At 38.8% G+C, this 18,411-nt stretch overlaps 1 protein-coding gene across 4 annotated transcripts in view; it reads left to right on the top strand.

The window, feature by feature from the left end:
• Nucleotides 1-5,592: 5,592 nt before the first annotated feature.
• The window catches only part of topbp1 (DNA topoisomerase II binding protein 1), a 57,179-nt gene continuing 44,360 nt past the window's right edge, over nt 5,593-18,411 (top strand). The window contains exons 1-9 of one of the 4 annotated variants that reach the window (XM_048524222.2): nt 5,593-5,738; nt 8,000-8,104; nt 8,190-8,324; nt 10,328-10,471; nt 11,082-11,263; nt 11,891-12,084; nt 13,751-13,933; nt 17,232-17,401; nt 17,702-17,865. In XM_048524222.2, the coding sequence (XP_048380179.1) occupies nt 8,015-8,104; nt 8,190-8,324; nt 10,328-10,471; nt 11,082-11,263; nt 11,891-12,084; nt 13,751-13,933; nt 17,232-17,401; nt 17,702-17,865 (1,262 nt within the window). In that variant the 5' untranslated portion in view covers nt 5,593-5,738; nt 8,000-8,014. The other 3 variants (XM_048524232.2, XM_048524208.2, XM_048524217.2) reach the window with 3 other exon arrangements.

Below are 18,411 nucleotides of genomic sequence, written 5' to 3' on the forward strand. Positions count from 1 at the left end.
AAGGGAATTAGCATCCTGATGTGTGTAACGTTGTACCATCTATGCAGTACTGATCTAGTTTGTTTACTTATCATAGATTGGTATTTTGAGGCTTATGAGAATTCCAGTGTAGTAATCTCTCTACCAAAATTTCCATTTCAGCTTGTTTTGAGAAGTGGTTTTGTTGCTTGCATATGTATAATACCTATAAAATGGTCCAAATTGATTCAGAAGAACGTTAATGGGCAAAATCCAACAGCTGCGTAAGGAGGAGATATCATGAGAAATGGCAAAGAAAGAAATTTGGTTAAGATTCCAAAGAGCTGCTTAACTCAGCAAGAGCTAGAGGTTAAGGGAAGTAATACCATTGTCTGCGTGCCAGGCATAAGACTTCGAAAGCAAGCTTCTACTCTGATTTTGTGACCCCCAAGTGTTTGTCAGTGAGGCAGAGGAAATACTTCAAAGATGCCCTCAATTTCCTGGGAAAGAAAATGCAACATCCCCACCAACTCTCAGGAATATCTCGCACAAGACCACCCAAACTGGAGAAGAGTCTGCAAAGGTCCCATCTATTGTGAACATCCCCCACAAGCCCAGGTAAAAGACGAGCACAAAGAGAAGTAATATTCAAACCTGGACATTCTGGCCACCCATCTTCTCACACATCACATGTCCTGCCTGTGGCAGAATGTATGCGTCTAGCATTGGACTGTTCAGTAACTTCAGGACCCACAATACCAGTGAGAAAAATGGTCATAATGAGGGCCTGCCTAAAAAGTAGTCTTATCAAATATTCAGTGCCATCCTCCACAATCTTGGACTTTTTCCTTTGTGCTTTCCTCCTGAGTGTTTATTTCTACATTCTGTCTCCTGTAAACATCCTATACAAATGACTCAGATATTTTGAAGTGTACATTTCAAAGAAGCTGGTGTGCAGGTGCATATATTTATTAGATTTGATTCAGTCTTTTTTTACAGCTTTAACGAAGACTTGAGGCATTCAGTCCATTCCTCTAGCATGTTTTAAAATCCTTTAAGTTTCATCAGAAGATGACCTCAACACATGACTGCTACAACTCTGATACAACATTGTGGATAATTCTTGCAAATCATTTGGGGTGTTCAGTATCACTGAGTTGAGTCTGTGGTGCCCATAATCTAATTGTGCTCTCCAGAGTTGTAGCATGAGATCTGAGCTGGATATTACATCTTTGGATAGGCTCCTGCCTGTTTTCTAGAGGCAAGCCCAAACACTGGGCAGGTTGAAACTTAATGCTTTTTATACGTAACAAAGCAACATGGGTAAGAGTCAGATTAAATCTTGTGATTTAGCTCAAATTTTCTTCAATTGAGGTAAATGTGACATGACGCTCTTTCCATTTTTGAGGTTGGTCTGACCTCGTTTATATTTTAACTTGTTCTAATCACCTGACATCACAAAATCTGAAACAAAATTAAAATACTGCAGAGGCTGGAAATCTGAAATGGAAACAAAACTCCAGTCTGGGAGGAAAGAACATCAAAGACAATTTTGAAAGACCTCCCAGCTTTTGGATGTAGCAAAGAGGTGTGGTGGCTTTTAACAAACCCAGCAGCTTCTGCTGAAAGCTAAACTAGAGATCCTGGTTCTGTGGGAGGCCCAAGGCCTTGTGCTGTTGACACATGGTTTTGGTGGACTGCTCAGAACTCTGTCTTAAAACCTCTTCCAAAAAAAAACCAGGACAAAATAACCCCTTAAATTCACACCATTATCGCATGCAGTATTTGTGGAGAGACAAGACGGTTAATGCTTTTGGGTCCAATATGACCTCAGTTCTGAAGAGTCAGTAGACTTGGAACGTTAACACTGTTTCTCTAGCCACAGATGCTGCCAGACCCGCTGAGTTTTCCAGCATTTTCTGTTTTTATCACTTGCACCTTGCAGTCTCCCTGTGTTTTTTTTTTAAATTTAAAACTTCCACAGTCAATTGGAAAGACAAGGTATTCAGCAAGCAGTTCACAGCTTTTCCCGTAGGTCAGCAAAACAAAATGACAATTCACTCCCAAGCATATCTTAGCAAGACACATGCTTCATTGATATGACTGAAATGTTTCACAAGCTGAATGGCTGAATAGTGATGGATTTTGTTTTGAAACCAAACTCATTGAGACCTAGCTTCTAATTCTTTTTAGCAAATTGAAAATTCTTCCCTTCTGACATTACTAATCATGTGCAAATATATTGAGAAATGTAATTTATGGAAGGGAAAGGCAGTAAGTTCTCATTTTCTTTGCATTTGAATGGTGGTCAGTGATGTTAACTAAACAGTTATGATGCCAACATGGCTAATTTGGGGAATTTATCCAAGAAACTTGGGACAACTTATTGGAAGCATGAATGCAATATTTAGGAGGAACTGCATGTAATTTACCATCTTTGCAACTGATTGAAATGAAGCAATCACTTCCAAGTGATTCTAGTTTGCTCAGTGAATGTGTGCTCTTTCTGCCACCTAGAGGAGGTGTTTTAAGCCATGTATTTTAGACCATCTCATGGCCAAACAGTATCTCCTGCTCTCAGTAAGTCTCTAACTTCCGCTTGTCTTATGACCTGCACCTTTTGACTTTAGCTTTTCCACTTTTAGCCTGCTGTGTTTCAATATCTCCAATAGAATGCCCTCTTGTGATTTGTTTTGCAATTTCTTCCTTTAAACATGAGAAGGTGTGTTTATATGCTCCTTTTTCTGGTGTTAGCCAGTTGCTGGTCTTTCACTTGATTGCCAACTCTATTTGAATGTTATTCATGGAGGTTACTTTATATGTATATGTCTGCATCTGCTCTAGCCAGCCTATACCTCCCACTTATCAATATGTTTATAACAAATGTTTCATAGTACTCACCAGACCAATAGGAAAAGAAAACTTATTTAAAGAGGAGTATAAATTTCAGCCAGAAAATGACTGAGTTACAGGTGCAGGGATATGGGGAAGAAGCAGAGGCTTAGCAATAAATTGTACAGCACATACAGGCAAAATGGGGCAATGGCCTCCTGTGCTGTATAGAGTCAGAGAATGTACAGCATGGAGATGGACAAGTTGGACTCAACAGTCTATGCCAACAAGGTCTCTTAAATTTAGTCTCATTTGTCCCATATCCCTCTGAACCCTTTTCTATTCATGTAGTTCATCTAGCCATCAAGATTCCTTGTAAATGTTGTCATTGTACCAGCCTCAATCCCTTCTTCTGGCAGCTTATTCCACATGTGACACCCTCTGCATGGAATATCCCTTTTAAATCTCTTCCCCCCTGCACCCCCCCCCCCCCCCTAACCTGTGTCCTCAAGTTTTGGAATCTGCTACCCTGGCTAGTAACCCTATGACTTTATAAACCTAAGGTCAGCACTCAACCTCAGTCACTCTGGGGTAGAAAAAGCCCCCAGCTTATTCAGCCTCCCTGCAGTTACAACCCTGGCAACAGCCTTGTAGATCTTTTCTGAACCCTTTCAAGTTTCACAACATCTGTCCTATAGGATGGAGACCAGAACTCAAGTCATAGATGTGCAGCACAGAAATGGACCCTCATCCATGCTAACCAGATATTCTAAATTAATCTTGTCCCATTTGCCACTATCATGATTTTGTGATAATATTCAAACTGTTTTGTTAATATTGTTTATTCTTGCCATGTGCCTTGTACTCATTTGGGGTTTTTGATTAAACAAAACACAGCTTTTTTTTTAGAATCCCTACTTTATGGAAACAGGCCCTTCAACTCCAGTCCACAGTGACTTTCTGAAGACCATTCCCCCCCCCCCATGACTCCTATGTTTGTCTGTTCTGTCCATGCGCGCCACCCCCCCCCCCCCCCCCCCCCCCCAAACCCGCTCTGCATTTCTCAGGACTGATCTATTTCATCTACACACCCCCAAACACTGAGGCAATTTAGCATGGTAAATCCATTTACCACATATCTTTGGACTGTGGGAGGAACTGGAGTACCCACAGGAAACCCACACAGACACAGGGAGAACGTCACCTGAGGCCAGAACCAAACCTAGGTCCCTGGTGCTGTGGGGCAACAGAACTGGCTACTGTGCTGCCCCTGATGACCAAGCTTCAAGACTTGAAAGAGATGAACCTACTCATGTGCCAAAACTAGATTTTTGAAAAACTTTTCACTGAGTTACTCATGAAAAGCTTTTGTCCAAACTTATTACTATGGAATTAGGGTGACGTGATTAATATGAACCTGCTGACAGAAGGCACCACTGTACGATGGGGAATCATCCTGTCCAAGTGGGCAGGGTAACATGATGGTACCTTTACTTTTCTTAGGATGTGTAAATAACCTTCTCAACAAGGTTAAAAGAAACCACAAGATTTTGCAGTTGACTGTATAGTTCATGCATCAAGGGGAAAAACTCAAGATTGTATCAATTCCTTGAAAGATGATTTGTTGGAATTGCAAAACTGGCAGGACTAATGGGAGAAAGTATTCTGTTCTGACACATTGCTTTATTGTATGTGTTTGTGAAATGAAAGGATCCATCAACAGGTATAAGTTCTGTAATCAAATTCTGCAATGAGTAGATGCGCAAACATATATGAAGGTTCATCTTAAAATCATTCTTCAACTATGGTTCTACATTTAGCATACGCTATCCTAAGCAAACAGGAGTTTTGGATTTCTGAGGACAAATCTTTGTTGTATTGTTAGAATCAGGACATTATACCTTACCCAATAATCCTGCAGTATGGCCAAAAGGTGTGGGATTCTTGTATAACGAGATTCAAGTGAGTGTAATGTAATTCAAAGATATGCTTTGCAAATTAAAGGAAATACACTAGTTTTACCAGTGGATCAAAAATTTTGAATGGTGGTCACTAGCGCAGAGGAGGAAGGAGTAGACTAACCATGATCTACAAAATATGGAATAGATACAGAGAATTGGCAGAACTAAGTAGGTGGTATTGAATAAGACATAAAGATAACAAGGTGTGGAGCTGGATGAACACAGCAGGCCCAGCAGCTTCTTAGGAGCACTTGAAAAATTAACTGTTTATCACTCCACATAGCTAACTCCTCACCCTTGTGTTATTTCGGATTTCCAGTATTCTTGAAGTATTTAACTTTTATTTAAGTATCTCGTGCCATCTGGCAATAACATGTTACAAAGCACAAACTGTCTTCCCGAGGGCACAATGAAAGCGGCCAAAGCAAATGGTCATAGCCCCCAAATTTAGGAGCTAAATAACACATTTTTCAAGACCCAAATTTGGATTATTTCCGTTCAAAGATTTTCACAGCCTGGATGACCAAATCAGCAGGTTGCGCCTAGCTTAGCCAGAGCTATGTACATAAATATTGGTGGATACTGGTCTGTGAACCACTCAAGATGAAGCAGAGGCTAACCCATTCACTCCCACGAATCAGACAAGTGAACCTTCTCGTCAACTTTTTCTGAAGCATTTACATTCTTTCCTATGTACACAGTACTCCAGATGTGGTGTCTCGGCTACAACATGTTGCCTCCTTAGCTACTTCCGGGGGGTTTGTTCTCAGTCACATGATCCCATTACGTTCCCAGTCTCCCGCCCTGATCGTCAGGACCCCTAAACCTTTTGCGTCCACAAATGTGCCTGAGGGCCTTTCAGTACTTGCTGAAATCACTCCGAGCGGGAAACGAGAATGTTTGTTTTGAAACATAAAGATTAAATTCATAAACAGCGATCAGTGTTTGGGGAAGCGTAGAGATGTGTTGGACCCGCGGCTCTTGATGGTGAGGCGGACAGGCGGCAGTTCTGGTTTCCCGGGTAACCGAGGTCGGCAGCTGGAGCCGGTCACCGGGGCCGCAGGAGGCGGAGGGAGGGAGGGCCCGGGAGAGGCGAGAAATTTTCCGGGAGAGGCCGGGGCCCCGCTTTGATGCCTCTTTTCCTGGAGCATCCGCCCTGGGAGTCCAGCAGCCGCTGTAGGTGGGTTCGAGTGAGCGGGGGCTGAGGGAACCCTGTTCTCATTCCCCGACATCCCCCCGCCATCTTAACTGCCACCAACTCTCCCAACATTTATCAGCTTTATGTTTTGCAATGAGACTGGGTAAGACTGAATAACTGATGCAATGTATCTGGGATAATGGGAACTGCAGATCCTGGAGAATCCAAGAAACAAAGTGTGGAGCTGCTGTGTTCATCCAGCTCCACGCTTTGTATCTTGCAATGTGCCAGGATCTTTTTGGAAGACCTGAGGTACTTTCTACCTTTACTGTGTTGACTCCTTGTGACTGAAGGAATTATTTTCCCAGTACTGTGAAGTCAGAAACAATGTGATATGCCATTACTGTAACAAATGACTGTCTTGTTTTGATCTGTGAACTAAATGTATAGTCTCCTATTTAGATCTTTCAGTCATATCAGCTTAATGAATAAGTGATAAAATATTCTACATTCTTTTTCAATCGTTGCAGCTTTATTGTCAAATGTATTTCTATGTGCATGTGTAAATTCAGTTATTTGGGGGGGCAGCACCATCCAGAGTGGCAGATCACTTTTGTAAAAAAAATCGTAAACCTAGAAGTAATCCAGCTTTGATGTGTAATATAAAGTTGAAAACAGATTCTGGTATGTGACTATCTGATGGTCACTCTACTTGTGTTTACGCATCAGTTAAACAGACTGCATCTACATAAAAGTGCTCTTGATGTCATTTGACTTTGTCACATTTGTAACCATTTCTGGAATTGACACTAAAGAGGCTTATTGTATACAGTTATTGTGCTAAATTTCCTTGAGTAACGGAAACTGACTGCATTCACTAATTGGTTTCAAGAATTGCTGACAGTAAAAATGTTTGCAGCTCATATTTCACGGTGAATGTCATATGGTTGGATATGTAACAATATGCTGTGAAATGTTTCCGACAGCTCCGGCACTACTGCTGAAATAACTGTGGGAGGTTGGGTATTCAGAGTTTTCAAAGGCTTCAAATGCATGGTATTTAAGCAAGATAGCAAGTAGTATTCAGAAAGTGCTTTATGCGTGAGTATATTTTTGTATTTGCTCTTATACAGGTTGTTTATTAAGCAGTTTTGATGTCTCTGACTATAAAGCTAATTGGTAATGTAGCTGTAGACTGAACACATGCCATTTCATTGAAGGATAAATAGAAATTTTGTGTACAAATCATCATTGTTGTGGCTGCACAGGACATTGGTTAGCTGCTTTTGGAATACTGTGTTCAGTTCTGGTCTCCCTGCAATAGGAAAGAGGTTCTGAAACTTGAAAGGGTTCAGTAAAGATTTACAAGATGTTACCAGGGTTGGTGGGTCTGAGCTATAGGGAGAGGCTGAATAGGCTGGGGCTATTTTCCCTGGAGCCTTGGATACTGAGGGATGACCTTATAGAAGTTTATAAAATCATGAGGATCATAGATAGGGTGAATACCCAAGGTCTTTTCCCCAGGATAGCAGAGTCCAAAACTAGAGGACATAGCTTTAAGGTGAGAGTGGAAAAATTTAAAAGGCACCAATGGGGCAACTTTTTCAAAATAAAACCGAAAGAACTGCGGATACTGTAAATCAGGAACAAAAACAAAGTTGCTGGAAAAGCTCAGCAGGTCTGGCAGCATCTGTGGAGGAGAAAACAGACTTTGTTTTCTCCTGGTGTTGTGTTAGTTACTTGAAGAGAAATTTAGCGATTCTGCAGACATTGATCTTTTAACAGAATTTGCTTAACATGGAACCAGAGGAAAATGTTGAATTATCTTGGCTTGCAAGCAGGACATAATGCCGAAGTTTATTTAATGCAAATTTTAATGCTTATATTTCCACAGTGTTCAGTGATATTCAAAGGTCAGATTTACTCTTAATTTGAAAGAGACAAAGGAAAACTTTCATTTATATAGAGTCTTTAATGACTTTAGAAGTATTAAAGTGGTTTGCAACCATTTAAATACTTTTGAATTATAGTCACTGTGGTAGTTTCCAAACAACTTTTTTGTCCTGATATTGAGAGACTTTAAATACCTTTTGACATTTCTTTTCTCCAGGTTTAGATTGTGAAAATGCCGAGCTCTGCAAAGCCTGAACCTTTTCTAGTGAAATTTATAAAAATGAAAGGGAACGATTCTGAATATTTCACAAAAGCGTATAAGGTTGGTTTATAAAATACCATTTAATGTTTAAACCTTTCTGACTTTTAACTTTATTCATTTCATACAACTTTTTTCTGATTTGCAGGCCATTAAAGAATTTAAATCTGAGGACTTCCTGCAGATTGTACATGAAGATGAAGTATTTAACTTGAAAGTAAAAGACAGCTCACTTTATATATGTGACCCATTTGAGGGAGATGCTTACAATCACCTGAAAAAGGTATGTAGTTTATTTTTTGCTCTTGTAGAATGTTTTTTTGATTTTGTTATATACTGCTTTTTGTCAAGTGTGGCCTGAACCCAAATAGAAAGCCCACTGCCACATCTGTCTGAACCAATGGTGGTACCACAAGACAGCAAAATTTAGCCCTCAAGCAGAGAACAATTGTGACCTGTACACCAGCTGCTAGAATTTATAATATGCAGCCATAAGATCTCGTGTTCAGTAGGTGAAGGGCTGTATAATTTAATGGATCACATTCAGATTACTAACTACCAGACAAGTTTATTGAGCACTGAACTGGTAAATGAACAGCCCTCAATGCAAACAGTATATAGTAATTGCAAACTGCGCTAACTCTGAAATTTTAAGATAGCTGTTATTCTCCACAATCCTCTAGCATCAAATTGGCAATCGAAAGATTGCTCCTTTAGTTTTTATAAAGCTATCTGTTATGCCAAAGTCACTGATCAGCTGCTTAACTTTAGATAGACATTCATTTCTGCTCAATGATGTCTCCAAATGATTTTTAAAAGCTATCCTTTGTGTAAAATTCACTATTTTAAATTGTATAATTGCTCAGGGCTCTTAGCAAGCTCTGTCATTCAATTATTTCTTCAGAAAGCTATTGATCTGCTCCAGTTACTAAACAGTTTGTAAAGTGAATCACTGTACAAGGCGAATAGCATCGGATACCCTGCCATTATTCGCATACCTTACAGTAATCTATACTGCCTGTAGCTTACGGAGCAGATGGCAGTGACCAAACTTCACGTCAATGCAGTGATCGGAAAAAAAAGGTTTAAGATAATATTCATAAAATTGCTTTATTTGTGTCTCAGTGGCATAATGCATGTTGTGTTAACAGCTGTTAGAAATGCGTTTGTCGAATGACTTTTTTGGGGGAGTAAATAGTTTATAAGATAGTTCCAAATTATAATGATTGATAATTACTTAGAGCGTTGAAAGAGATGTGATGCAGCAACATGAGAAAATGGCAGAAAAATATATGGTATTAAGAGTCCATTTCATGGCCTCGGGACATCTGAAAGTGCTTTGTTGTATAAAAACAGAAATTGCTGGAGAAACTCAGCAGGTTTGGCAGCATCTCTGGGAAGAAAGCAGAGGTAATGTTTTGAGTATGTTGACTCTTCATCAGGTTGGATGACACTGGCATAGTGGTTAGCACTGCTGCCTCAGTGCCAGGAGCCTGGTTTGATTTCAGCGTTTGGTGACTGTGTGCGGTGAGTTTGCACATTGTCCCTGTATCTGCGTGGATTTCCATTGGGTGCTCGAGTTTCCTCCCACAGTTCAAAGACGTGCAATTTAGGTTGATTGGCTATGGTCAATGAAGGGTTATGGGGATAGGGTCGGAGGTCTGAACTGGTAAATGAACAGTCCTCAATGCAAACAATTTAATAGTAATTGCAATCTGTGCTAGCTCTGAAATTTTAAGATAACTGTTACTCTCCACAATCCTGCAGTATCAAATTGGCAATCAAAAGATTAGGTTTTGGGCAGGGTGCTCTTCGGAAGGTTGGTGCAGACTCAGTGGGCCCAATGGCTTTTTTCTAAACCAAGGATTCTCTGATTATAGATTATGCTGCCAGACCTGATGAGTTTCTCCATCAATTTCTGTTTTTATTTCAGACCTCCACCATCTGCAGTTCTTTGTTTTATTTGAGTACTTTGTGGTGTAGTGACTTGTAATGTGGGAAACTGCAGCTAATGTGCACACAGCAAGCTTTAACGAGTTTCACAAAGGAGCAAAGGGAGGGCATTCCAGAGATCAGGGCTATAGCCGCTAAAGGCACAACCATTAACAGTAGTACAAATAAAATTAGATATGAGCAGGAGACCATGAGGCAAGTTTCTGATTTGAAACTAATTTACTTAGGTGTTCAGTTGGTTGACAGAACATGCATCTTTGAACTTGTAGTATTTCAGTTTTACTGCAGGGATAATTACCGCTTTATACTTTGACTTGCCTTTTTTATGTGCAGCTTGAATGTAGGATTGTTGGCCCACAAGTGGTTGTATTTTGTCTTCAACAACAACAGAGTGTACCTGAAGCTGTACATCCCGTCTATAGTATGGTCATGGCTGATGTGGTGGTTTCATGCACCAGCTTGGATAAGCAAACCAGGGTATGTATTTCAGAGCAGTGCTATTAACTGAAGCCTTAGGTGTAATTTTTAGAGAGAGTGATGCATAGGCCTTTGAACTTGCATTGCATGATGAATTCTGATGGGAATCTACAAATTAAATGATTCCAAAGGCTCTATAATCTAATTAGATCAAAAGCTGTGTCTGCATGCAAAGTTTCAAAGCCGGAGAGAATTTTGGTTGCAGTTTAATTTCTAAACTATATGGTATCGAGTCTTCTGTTAACAACTTTGGTAAAAATCAATACTAATTCAATTACCTCATTGTGTAAAATGCTCGGACATGTCTCCATGTGACAAAATCTTTGATAGTGCCAGTATTTTATTAGTTAAAATGACAACTAAGAAAAAGTTACAGTTTATCACCTAATGTATATTAAGTGAAATCATTGTCATTTTTGTTTTCAGTCCAAAGGCAGACTTAGTGAACCGTACCACTTTTAAATCAGTTATTAAAAATTGTGCTGCCTGCATTAGTAATAATTTGGACATGGCTAAACTTTTGAAATTGAAATTTTTTTTAAAGGCTCAAGGCACAATGTCTTAATTACTACTTTCCTGGAGACTGAATGATTGTGTGTTATCTCCTAAGGATCATGTACATAAACATGTACAACTGATGGGTGGTCGGATCCTTCGCGATTTCAACATCTCGGTAACTCATCTGATAGCTGGAGAGGTTGGAAGCAAGAAGTATCTAGTAGCTGCCAGTCTGAAAAAGAAAATTTTACTTCCATCCTGGGTTAAGGCATGCTGGGAGAAAGCTAAAAAGGGGTAAGTATCCATGGTGGATAGTATTTCCTTTCAAATTGTTTTTTTTAAGAAGTTGAGGTGTTGTATCGTGTTGTGTATTTGGTGCTAAAAAGACTTGTTGGAAACAGCACTGATCAGGATCAGCAAATAGGTTTTAAACATGAAGTGAACAAATGTGAAAGATTTGAAGATGTGAAAGGCTATGAAGAAAGGACAGTGGGATTATATGGAAAAGGATGATGGCTTGCTCGTTTTGGAGAGTTAGTGTAAGTACTGTGTCTAACTTTTTCCACAGTTGACAATTTTCAGGCAGTAATTATGACACTATTACATAGGTCTTAAAAATGTCAAAAATTAACTTGCAGGATGTGCAAGTGAAACTTGAGAATATTGGGGATGCTTTGAAAACATTGCTATTGACTTGATATGTTGTGTGAAATTTGACTGCTATTCCTTTTTAAGTAAGCATAACAATAGTTGAAAAGTAGTTCAGAAGATGTGAAGACTTGGAGGTGTGGTGAGGTGGCAATAAGACATTATATAAGTACATTTGTTCTTGGTGACTTAATGAATATTGAGGAACCTTATATGAAGTAACTGTCATACTGTTTGTATTGATTTCACTCACTTTACCTTTCTTTCAAACAGCATCATCAACCTTACAGATGTGGATATGGCAGAGCACCTCTGTCCTCCATTCCTTGGCTGCACAATCTGTGTAACTGGGCTGAGTAGTCAGGACAGACAGGAAGTACAGCGACTTACCTTGGAGAATGGGGGCCAATACACTGGGCAGCTGAAGATGAATGATTGCACACATTTGATTGTGCAAGAAGCTAAAGGTAAAAATGCCGTATATGACATGGTTCAATTTTCAGACTTTACAGAAATGTCAAAGCAAAGCCTCTTTATATTGCATTTTTCTATCGAAGTATTCATATCACATTGTTCAGCTTTTATAGTTTGTATCATATTCTATAAGGAATGAGACTGTTTTTTTTTTTCTGCTGGTCTTTATTGCCATGCCTGTGATATATGTGCAAGAAGCAGTATGGAGATTGTCAACTGTTTACTAATTTATGCAATCCCATTTCCTGAAAGTGAGATTCTGTTATATGTGTAAATGAGATTTGATCAACGTGCAACAAGGCTAATGAATAACACATATAAAGCTTGATATATTAAGGTGATGAAAGCCAGCAAAGTAAGATTGATAGGACTGTTATGGATTGATTATAAATCTTATCGACAGTTGATATTTCTCATATGTAAGAATACTGCTTTTGAAATATTGCACACAATTTGCTCTGTAAGCCAGTTTGCAAGATTAAGGCTGTTAGCATATATAATTTGCCCTTCAGGTCTGATTTTTCTCTGCAGCTTGTTCCATCAATAAACAATATACTTGCTTAGCGCTGTTCTCTGTCTGGCTTTCAGATAAAATTGAAGCAGTTCTTACTAGTTTTTAGGAAAAATTGCTTTTGAATTTAAAGTGGCTTTGCAGTGAATTTCTCAAGCCTTTTCACAACTTTATCTATATCTTGACAGAAATATTTTTCAATAATTGTTTTGATTTCTAAGAGGGTCTACCACATTTTCCTGGTAGCGTTTTATAAGATCATAAGTAGAAAGGAGCACCTGTTAAGTCCATCAGAACTCTTCTACCGTTCCTTAAGTTCATGGTAGACTTCATTGTGGCCTTACTGGGCCTTCCTTCCTAACCCTTGACCATGACTTTTGACCATCTCCTCAAACAAAAATCTGTCAACTCAGCCTTGAATGTATTCAATGATTCAGCCTCTATTGCTGCCTGGGGAAGAGAATTGCAAAGTGTAACAGCCCTCTGAGAGGAGACATTCCTCCTAATCTCTGTCTTAATTGACATTATTTTTAAACTGTACAGTTTACTAAGTTACCTTGTGAGAGGACACCTCCAAGCATGTACCCAGCAACCTACCATCAGAATCTTCTATGTTTCAATAAAATTACCTCTCATTCTTCTAAGCTGTGAGTATAGATCCAACCTACTAAACATTTCCTCATAAGGCACAAAGCCACCTGCCCCATGTTCCTGGAATCCAGCCAGTGAACCTTCTGAGAAGTGTTTCCAATGCAAGGGTTTACTTCCTAAAGTAAGGAGGCCATTTTAAGTAACCTTTGTTTAATTCTACCATATCAACTTTTCTCTGTAATTTTAGAGTTCATTTCTAGGTTAAGGCTTCCCTGCTTTATTTTAATGGGTACAGCTGGAGTTGCCCTGGTGCACTTAGTTAACTGAACCATTTGTTCAGTCGTGACCAGTTCAGTAGCTACGTGGCTCATTAGCTGTCTAAATTTATGAGGTAGGTAGGTAGGTAGGATAGTTGCAACAGATGTAGGCCACATTGCCCCATGAAAAGGTTTTGCTATTCTGTAAAATCATGTCCAGTCATGTCATATGTATCATTTTTTATTCCAACTAATATTAATTATTGTGCTGATTTCAATACTTGTCTGTTCTGTGTCTAGGCCAGAAGTATGAATGTGCAAAAAAGTGGAATGTATATTGTGTATCTATCCAATGGTTCTTTGATTCTATCAAACATGGTACTTGCCAAGATGAAAGCAATTACAAAGTTGAATCTGAAACTAAATCTGCAGAGGTAGCACCAAACACTTCAACTCCAACTTGCATGGGAGATGCACTGAGCTGTAAGTAGTAGGATATTGATGTTTCTATTCCCCTTTCTTAAATTTTGCGGTGCCGTTTTAAATAGTTAATGTGAACTGTTACCATTTCCTTTACCATCCAATTTCCCAACTTATACCAATGTGACTAATCACTTGCTTCTTTAAAGAGGTAACATGGTAAATAGACTCTATCTGTACCGTTCATTAAAGATGCTCTCTTTATTGAAGGAACGCATACAGGATCCTGGGCTTTTTTTATAAAGGGACAAAGAGTATGAAAGCAAGGAAACTATGATAAACCTACATAAAATCCTGCCCAGCTAGTATCTCATGCCCACTTTAGCATCACAGTTCAGTAAAGATCAAAATCCCATTAAAAAAGGGTGCAGAAAAGATTCCCAAGGATGTTCCATGGATGAGAAACTTAATGTACCTGTACAGATTGGAACAAGCTGAGATTATTCTCCTTGGACGATCAAAATTTGAAGAATTTTGTTAGTGTTTTCAAAATCATGGGGGATATGACCAAAACTACTGGTCGAAACTGTTCCTCTTAGAGGAAGGATTGAAAATCGGAAGATAGTGATTGATAAAAGAAGCAATGGTAATGTGAGAATTTTTTATCCCCCCCCCATACAACCAGTGGTTAGCACCTGGAATGCTGTGTGTGTGGTGGAGGGAGATTCAGGTGTGGCCTTCAGAACAAAATTTATAGTGCTACAGGTGATTGGAATGAATGAAGTTAATTGCTTTTCCAGAGAGCTGGTATAGACACAATAGTTGAATGGCAGCCTCCTGTGTCATAACCATTCTATAATTCTAAAGATCAAACTAAAACTGGCAACTGTGGAATTTACAATCAATAAATAAAAATCTGGAATTGAAAGCTAATCTTAGTAATCAACTTTTAGCATTTTTTTTAATTGCTGACATCCTTGAGGGAAGAAAATCTGACATCTTTGCCTGCTGTGGCCAAGATGTGACCCCCAAACCTGGTTGACTCCTAACTGCCATTTGAAATACCCTAAAGTCAAGACTAATTTGGAATGGGCACCATGCCACATTACACGAAAGAATAAAAATAATTAGCTGTCTCTGTGTGATGCCTCGTAATACAAAGTGGGACATTTTCTTATTTCTGTGTTTAAACGCAAGTTATGAGAATGTTTTACTAGTTTCTGGCAGAGCTGTGCTGTAGGAACATTGGGATATTGCACATTTCATGATATACTCTCCTGTTATATAAACACATTTCTTCTTTTACAATCAGCAGCACCACTAGCGTTCAAAACTGATTTGATTTGCTTTTGTCAATTGAATTGCAATAACATCTATGAATTTTCATCCCTTCTGAAAGGAAAGTTACTTTACTTACTGTTTCTATCGTGACTTACTTGGCACATTGTGCCATTATTGAGCTGTATTGTTCACAGAGTTGCCACATACATGAAAATTTAATCAAACTACTAAAATGTCTGCTTACTTAGCAGTCTGATCATGTTCAAAGAAGTACAGGCTAGTTTTTTGTAATTAACAAGAAAATGGCTATTGCAACCAAACTACCTATCTTAAAAAAGGAAAATGAATTGTTAATTAGTGACTATACAACTTAACTTTTACCCTTTTAAATGCCCCCAGACACAAATAAAAAAAAATGATGCAAATCTTATGTGTAGGGGGAAAATATAGTCTGGAGAACAGGGTCTTGTAGCATCAATCCAAATCACAAAATTGGATTTGTTGGTTTCACAGCTCTTGTTTCTTTGATGGTGCCATGATGTTATCTGCACAGCAATGATTAGTCTTTAGTTAAAAACCAAAAGTGTGGATGCTGTAAATCAGGAACAAAAACAAAGTTGCTGGAAAGCTTAGCAGGTCTGGCAGCATCTGTGGAGGAGGAAACAGAGTTCATGTTTCGGTGATGTTCTGAGGAAGGGTCACCAGACCCGAAACGGTAACTCTGTTTTCTCCTCCACAGATGCTGCCAGACCTGCTGAGCTTTTCCAGCGACTTTGTTTTTGTTCCTGATTAGACTTCAGTTCACTAGTTGGTTCGTTGCGTCCAGGATCTATCTTTTTCCTTTAAGTTTTAGAATTACCTTTTTCAGTGTCACTGGATGTAGTTTTTCTGCTCTTTTGACAGGGTATTGGAAAGAGAACTTAGTGAAAGAGTGGATAGGGAGTGACTTTAATACAGTCAGTTTCTGGAGAGTTTGCTGCTTCTCTGTTTACATTCCCGTCATGATTTTGGTGCAGATTATCGCAGACCCCATCAGAGGATTGTTACTTTGCCAATCTCTCGTGATCCCACAACTGATAGTGCCAGTTTGTTTGGTCTCCGTGTCTTGGGGACACTGTTGTCTTCTATGCATCAGATAGCTTCACTTGTTTTTTTTTCAAGTTTGGAAACAACTTCTTGTATGTTCTCCTCTTTTAAAAGCAGTGTTTGTTTCCCTCATTTTCCAACAAAAGCAGAATACTCCAGATGTTGAAAATCTGAAACAAACACAAAACGCTGAAGAAATTCAGCAGTTCTGTCTCAAAACGTTAACTGTTTCTCTCTCCACTCCTGCTAAGTATCTCTCACTGTTATGTTTCTTCCTCATTTTCTGTCCACAGTCCAAAGCTACAAAAGACGAAATCAACCTTTTCAAAGCTTATAAAATGATGAAGGGTATTGATAGAGTTAATGGTAGGTGTCTTTTCCCTAGGAAGGGTAGATTTCATGACTGGGAGCACATTTTTAAGGTGGGAAGAGAGTGATTTTAAAAAATACATGAGGAGCAAATCTTTTATACAGAGGGTGGTATCTGTGTGGAATGAACTTCCTGAGGAAGTGGTGGATGTGGGCACGTTAACAGCATTTGAAAAGTGCTTGGATAAGTACACGAATAGGAAAGGTTTGGAGTGATATGGACCAAGAGCAGTCAGGTGGGACTAGGTTGGTTTAGTATTATGTTCCGCATGGATTGATTGGACCAAAGGGTCTGTGTCTGTGCTGTGAGACTCTGACTCTTACATTAGTTGCACACTCGATGCTGTCAGTTTTCACCTGGCATTATAGGACAGTGTTTTGAGATCGTAACTTAGCGCTGTGCTTGCAAAATATTGTATTCCATGCTGCAATGCCATCATAAGCTCTCCAGTGTTTTGGATATTATATAATTCCTTGGATTTTGTTTTGTTTCAAGAGTGTACTATTGGAAAAATACATATTTTTAAAACTTTGCATATTATGTAGATAATGAACTAATATTGGACTTAAGCCAAGAATGACATGATGTAATTTTTCCGTTTTCTCTTCCTTTACTGACTATTAGCCCGACCCCTCTCAGATGTGAGTCATATTTCCAGTATTAGCACAAGCTGTATAAATGAGTCTACATTCTCCTCTGCCACGGTTGCCAAACTTGAACCCCCTGATGACTGTCTTGAGGCAATAGATCTTGATGTTGTTGAAGTTCCTGAGGACTTGCTGGATGGATGTAAGGTAAGGAAACAACTTAAGCTGTGTCTCAGGAATGTTTTGCAGTGATGAAATATTGCATCATGGCAGATAATTATGTTGGAATGAACTAGTGTGATGAACTTGCAGTGCTCCTTGTTTGAGCATCTATTTCTTGAACCAAACAGTACTTTACTTTTTCCCCCCCACTATTTTGTTAATTAATCTTGTTTAATTGCAAAATCGTGTATTTTTGAACTCCCAATCTGGTGAATAATTGTTGCAAATAAGCTAATATTTTCAAAGATGAAGTCTGATATGTACACCCATGCATATCTTGGTCAGATCTATTTATCTGGATTTATTGGCAAGAAATTGGACAAATTAAGACGATTGATCAATTTTGGAGGTGGTATTCGATTTAATCAAGTCTGTGAAGATGTTACCTACATAATCATGGGAGAAGAGGATAAGGAGCTAAAACAATGTTTAAACAAAATATCAAACAGGTATAGTCATTGCATGTTTTACTCTTAAAGGACAACAGGGAATGACTTGGATATAATTTAAACTGTACCGTATAATGTCATTTCGCAAGAAATAGGTTACACTTGTGTAATTTTCTTTTTTCCTTGTGATATCAGCAAAAGCTGGAGGTACATTTGTTTTGCCTTTTTATACCTGCTTGATATATCTCTTTCTCTTTTGTTTCTTATCGTCTCTGCTCATTTGCGATTCATCTTTTTCCACTTATTTCTCATTTAATCTTATTCTTTTTCTTTTCCTCTTCCCTTCACTCCTTGCTTCCGTCTCTTTATCTTTATTGGGATAAACAAAATTTGCAACATTTCTTGTTTCTAAGTGAGCTAAAACCAAACAAACAAAAGAACCAGATTTCAGTCTGAGATGTCACTTGATCAATAATGACATCAGCTGGGATCATGATAAATAAGGACAAGTCATGTCAGCAATTTAATTTAACTTTTTAAAGGAGATCTCCACAGGTCAAAAAGGGAAATCTCTAATCATTGACTATGTGTACTTTATCATAGGGG

Source organism: Stegostoma tigrinum, chromosome 2 (genome assembly GCF_030684315.1).
Source record: "Stegostoma tigrinum isolate sSteTig4 chromosome 2, sSteTig4.hap1, whole genome shotgun sequence".
In the NCBI taxonomy this organism is placed as follows: domain Eukaryota; kingdom Metazoa; phylum Chordata; class Chondrichthyes; order Orectolobiformes; family Stegostomatidae; genus Stegostoma; species Stegostoma tigrinum.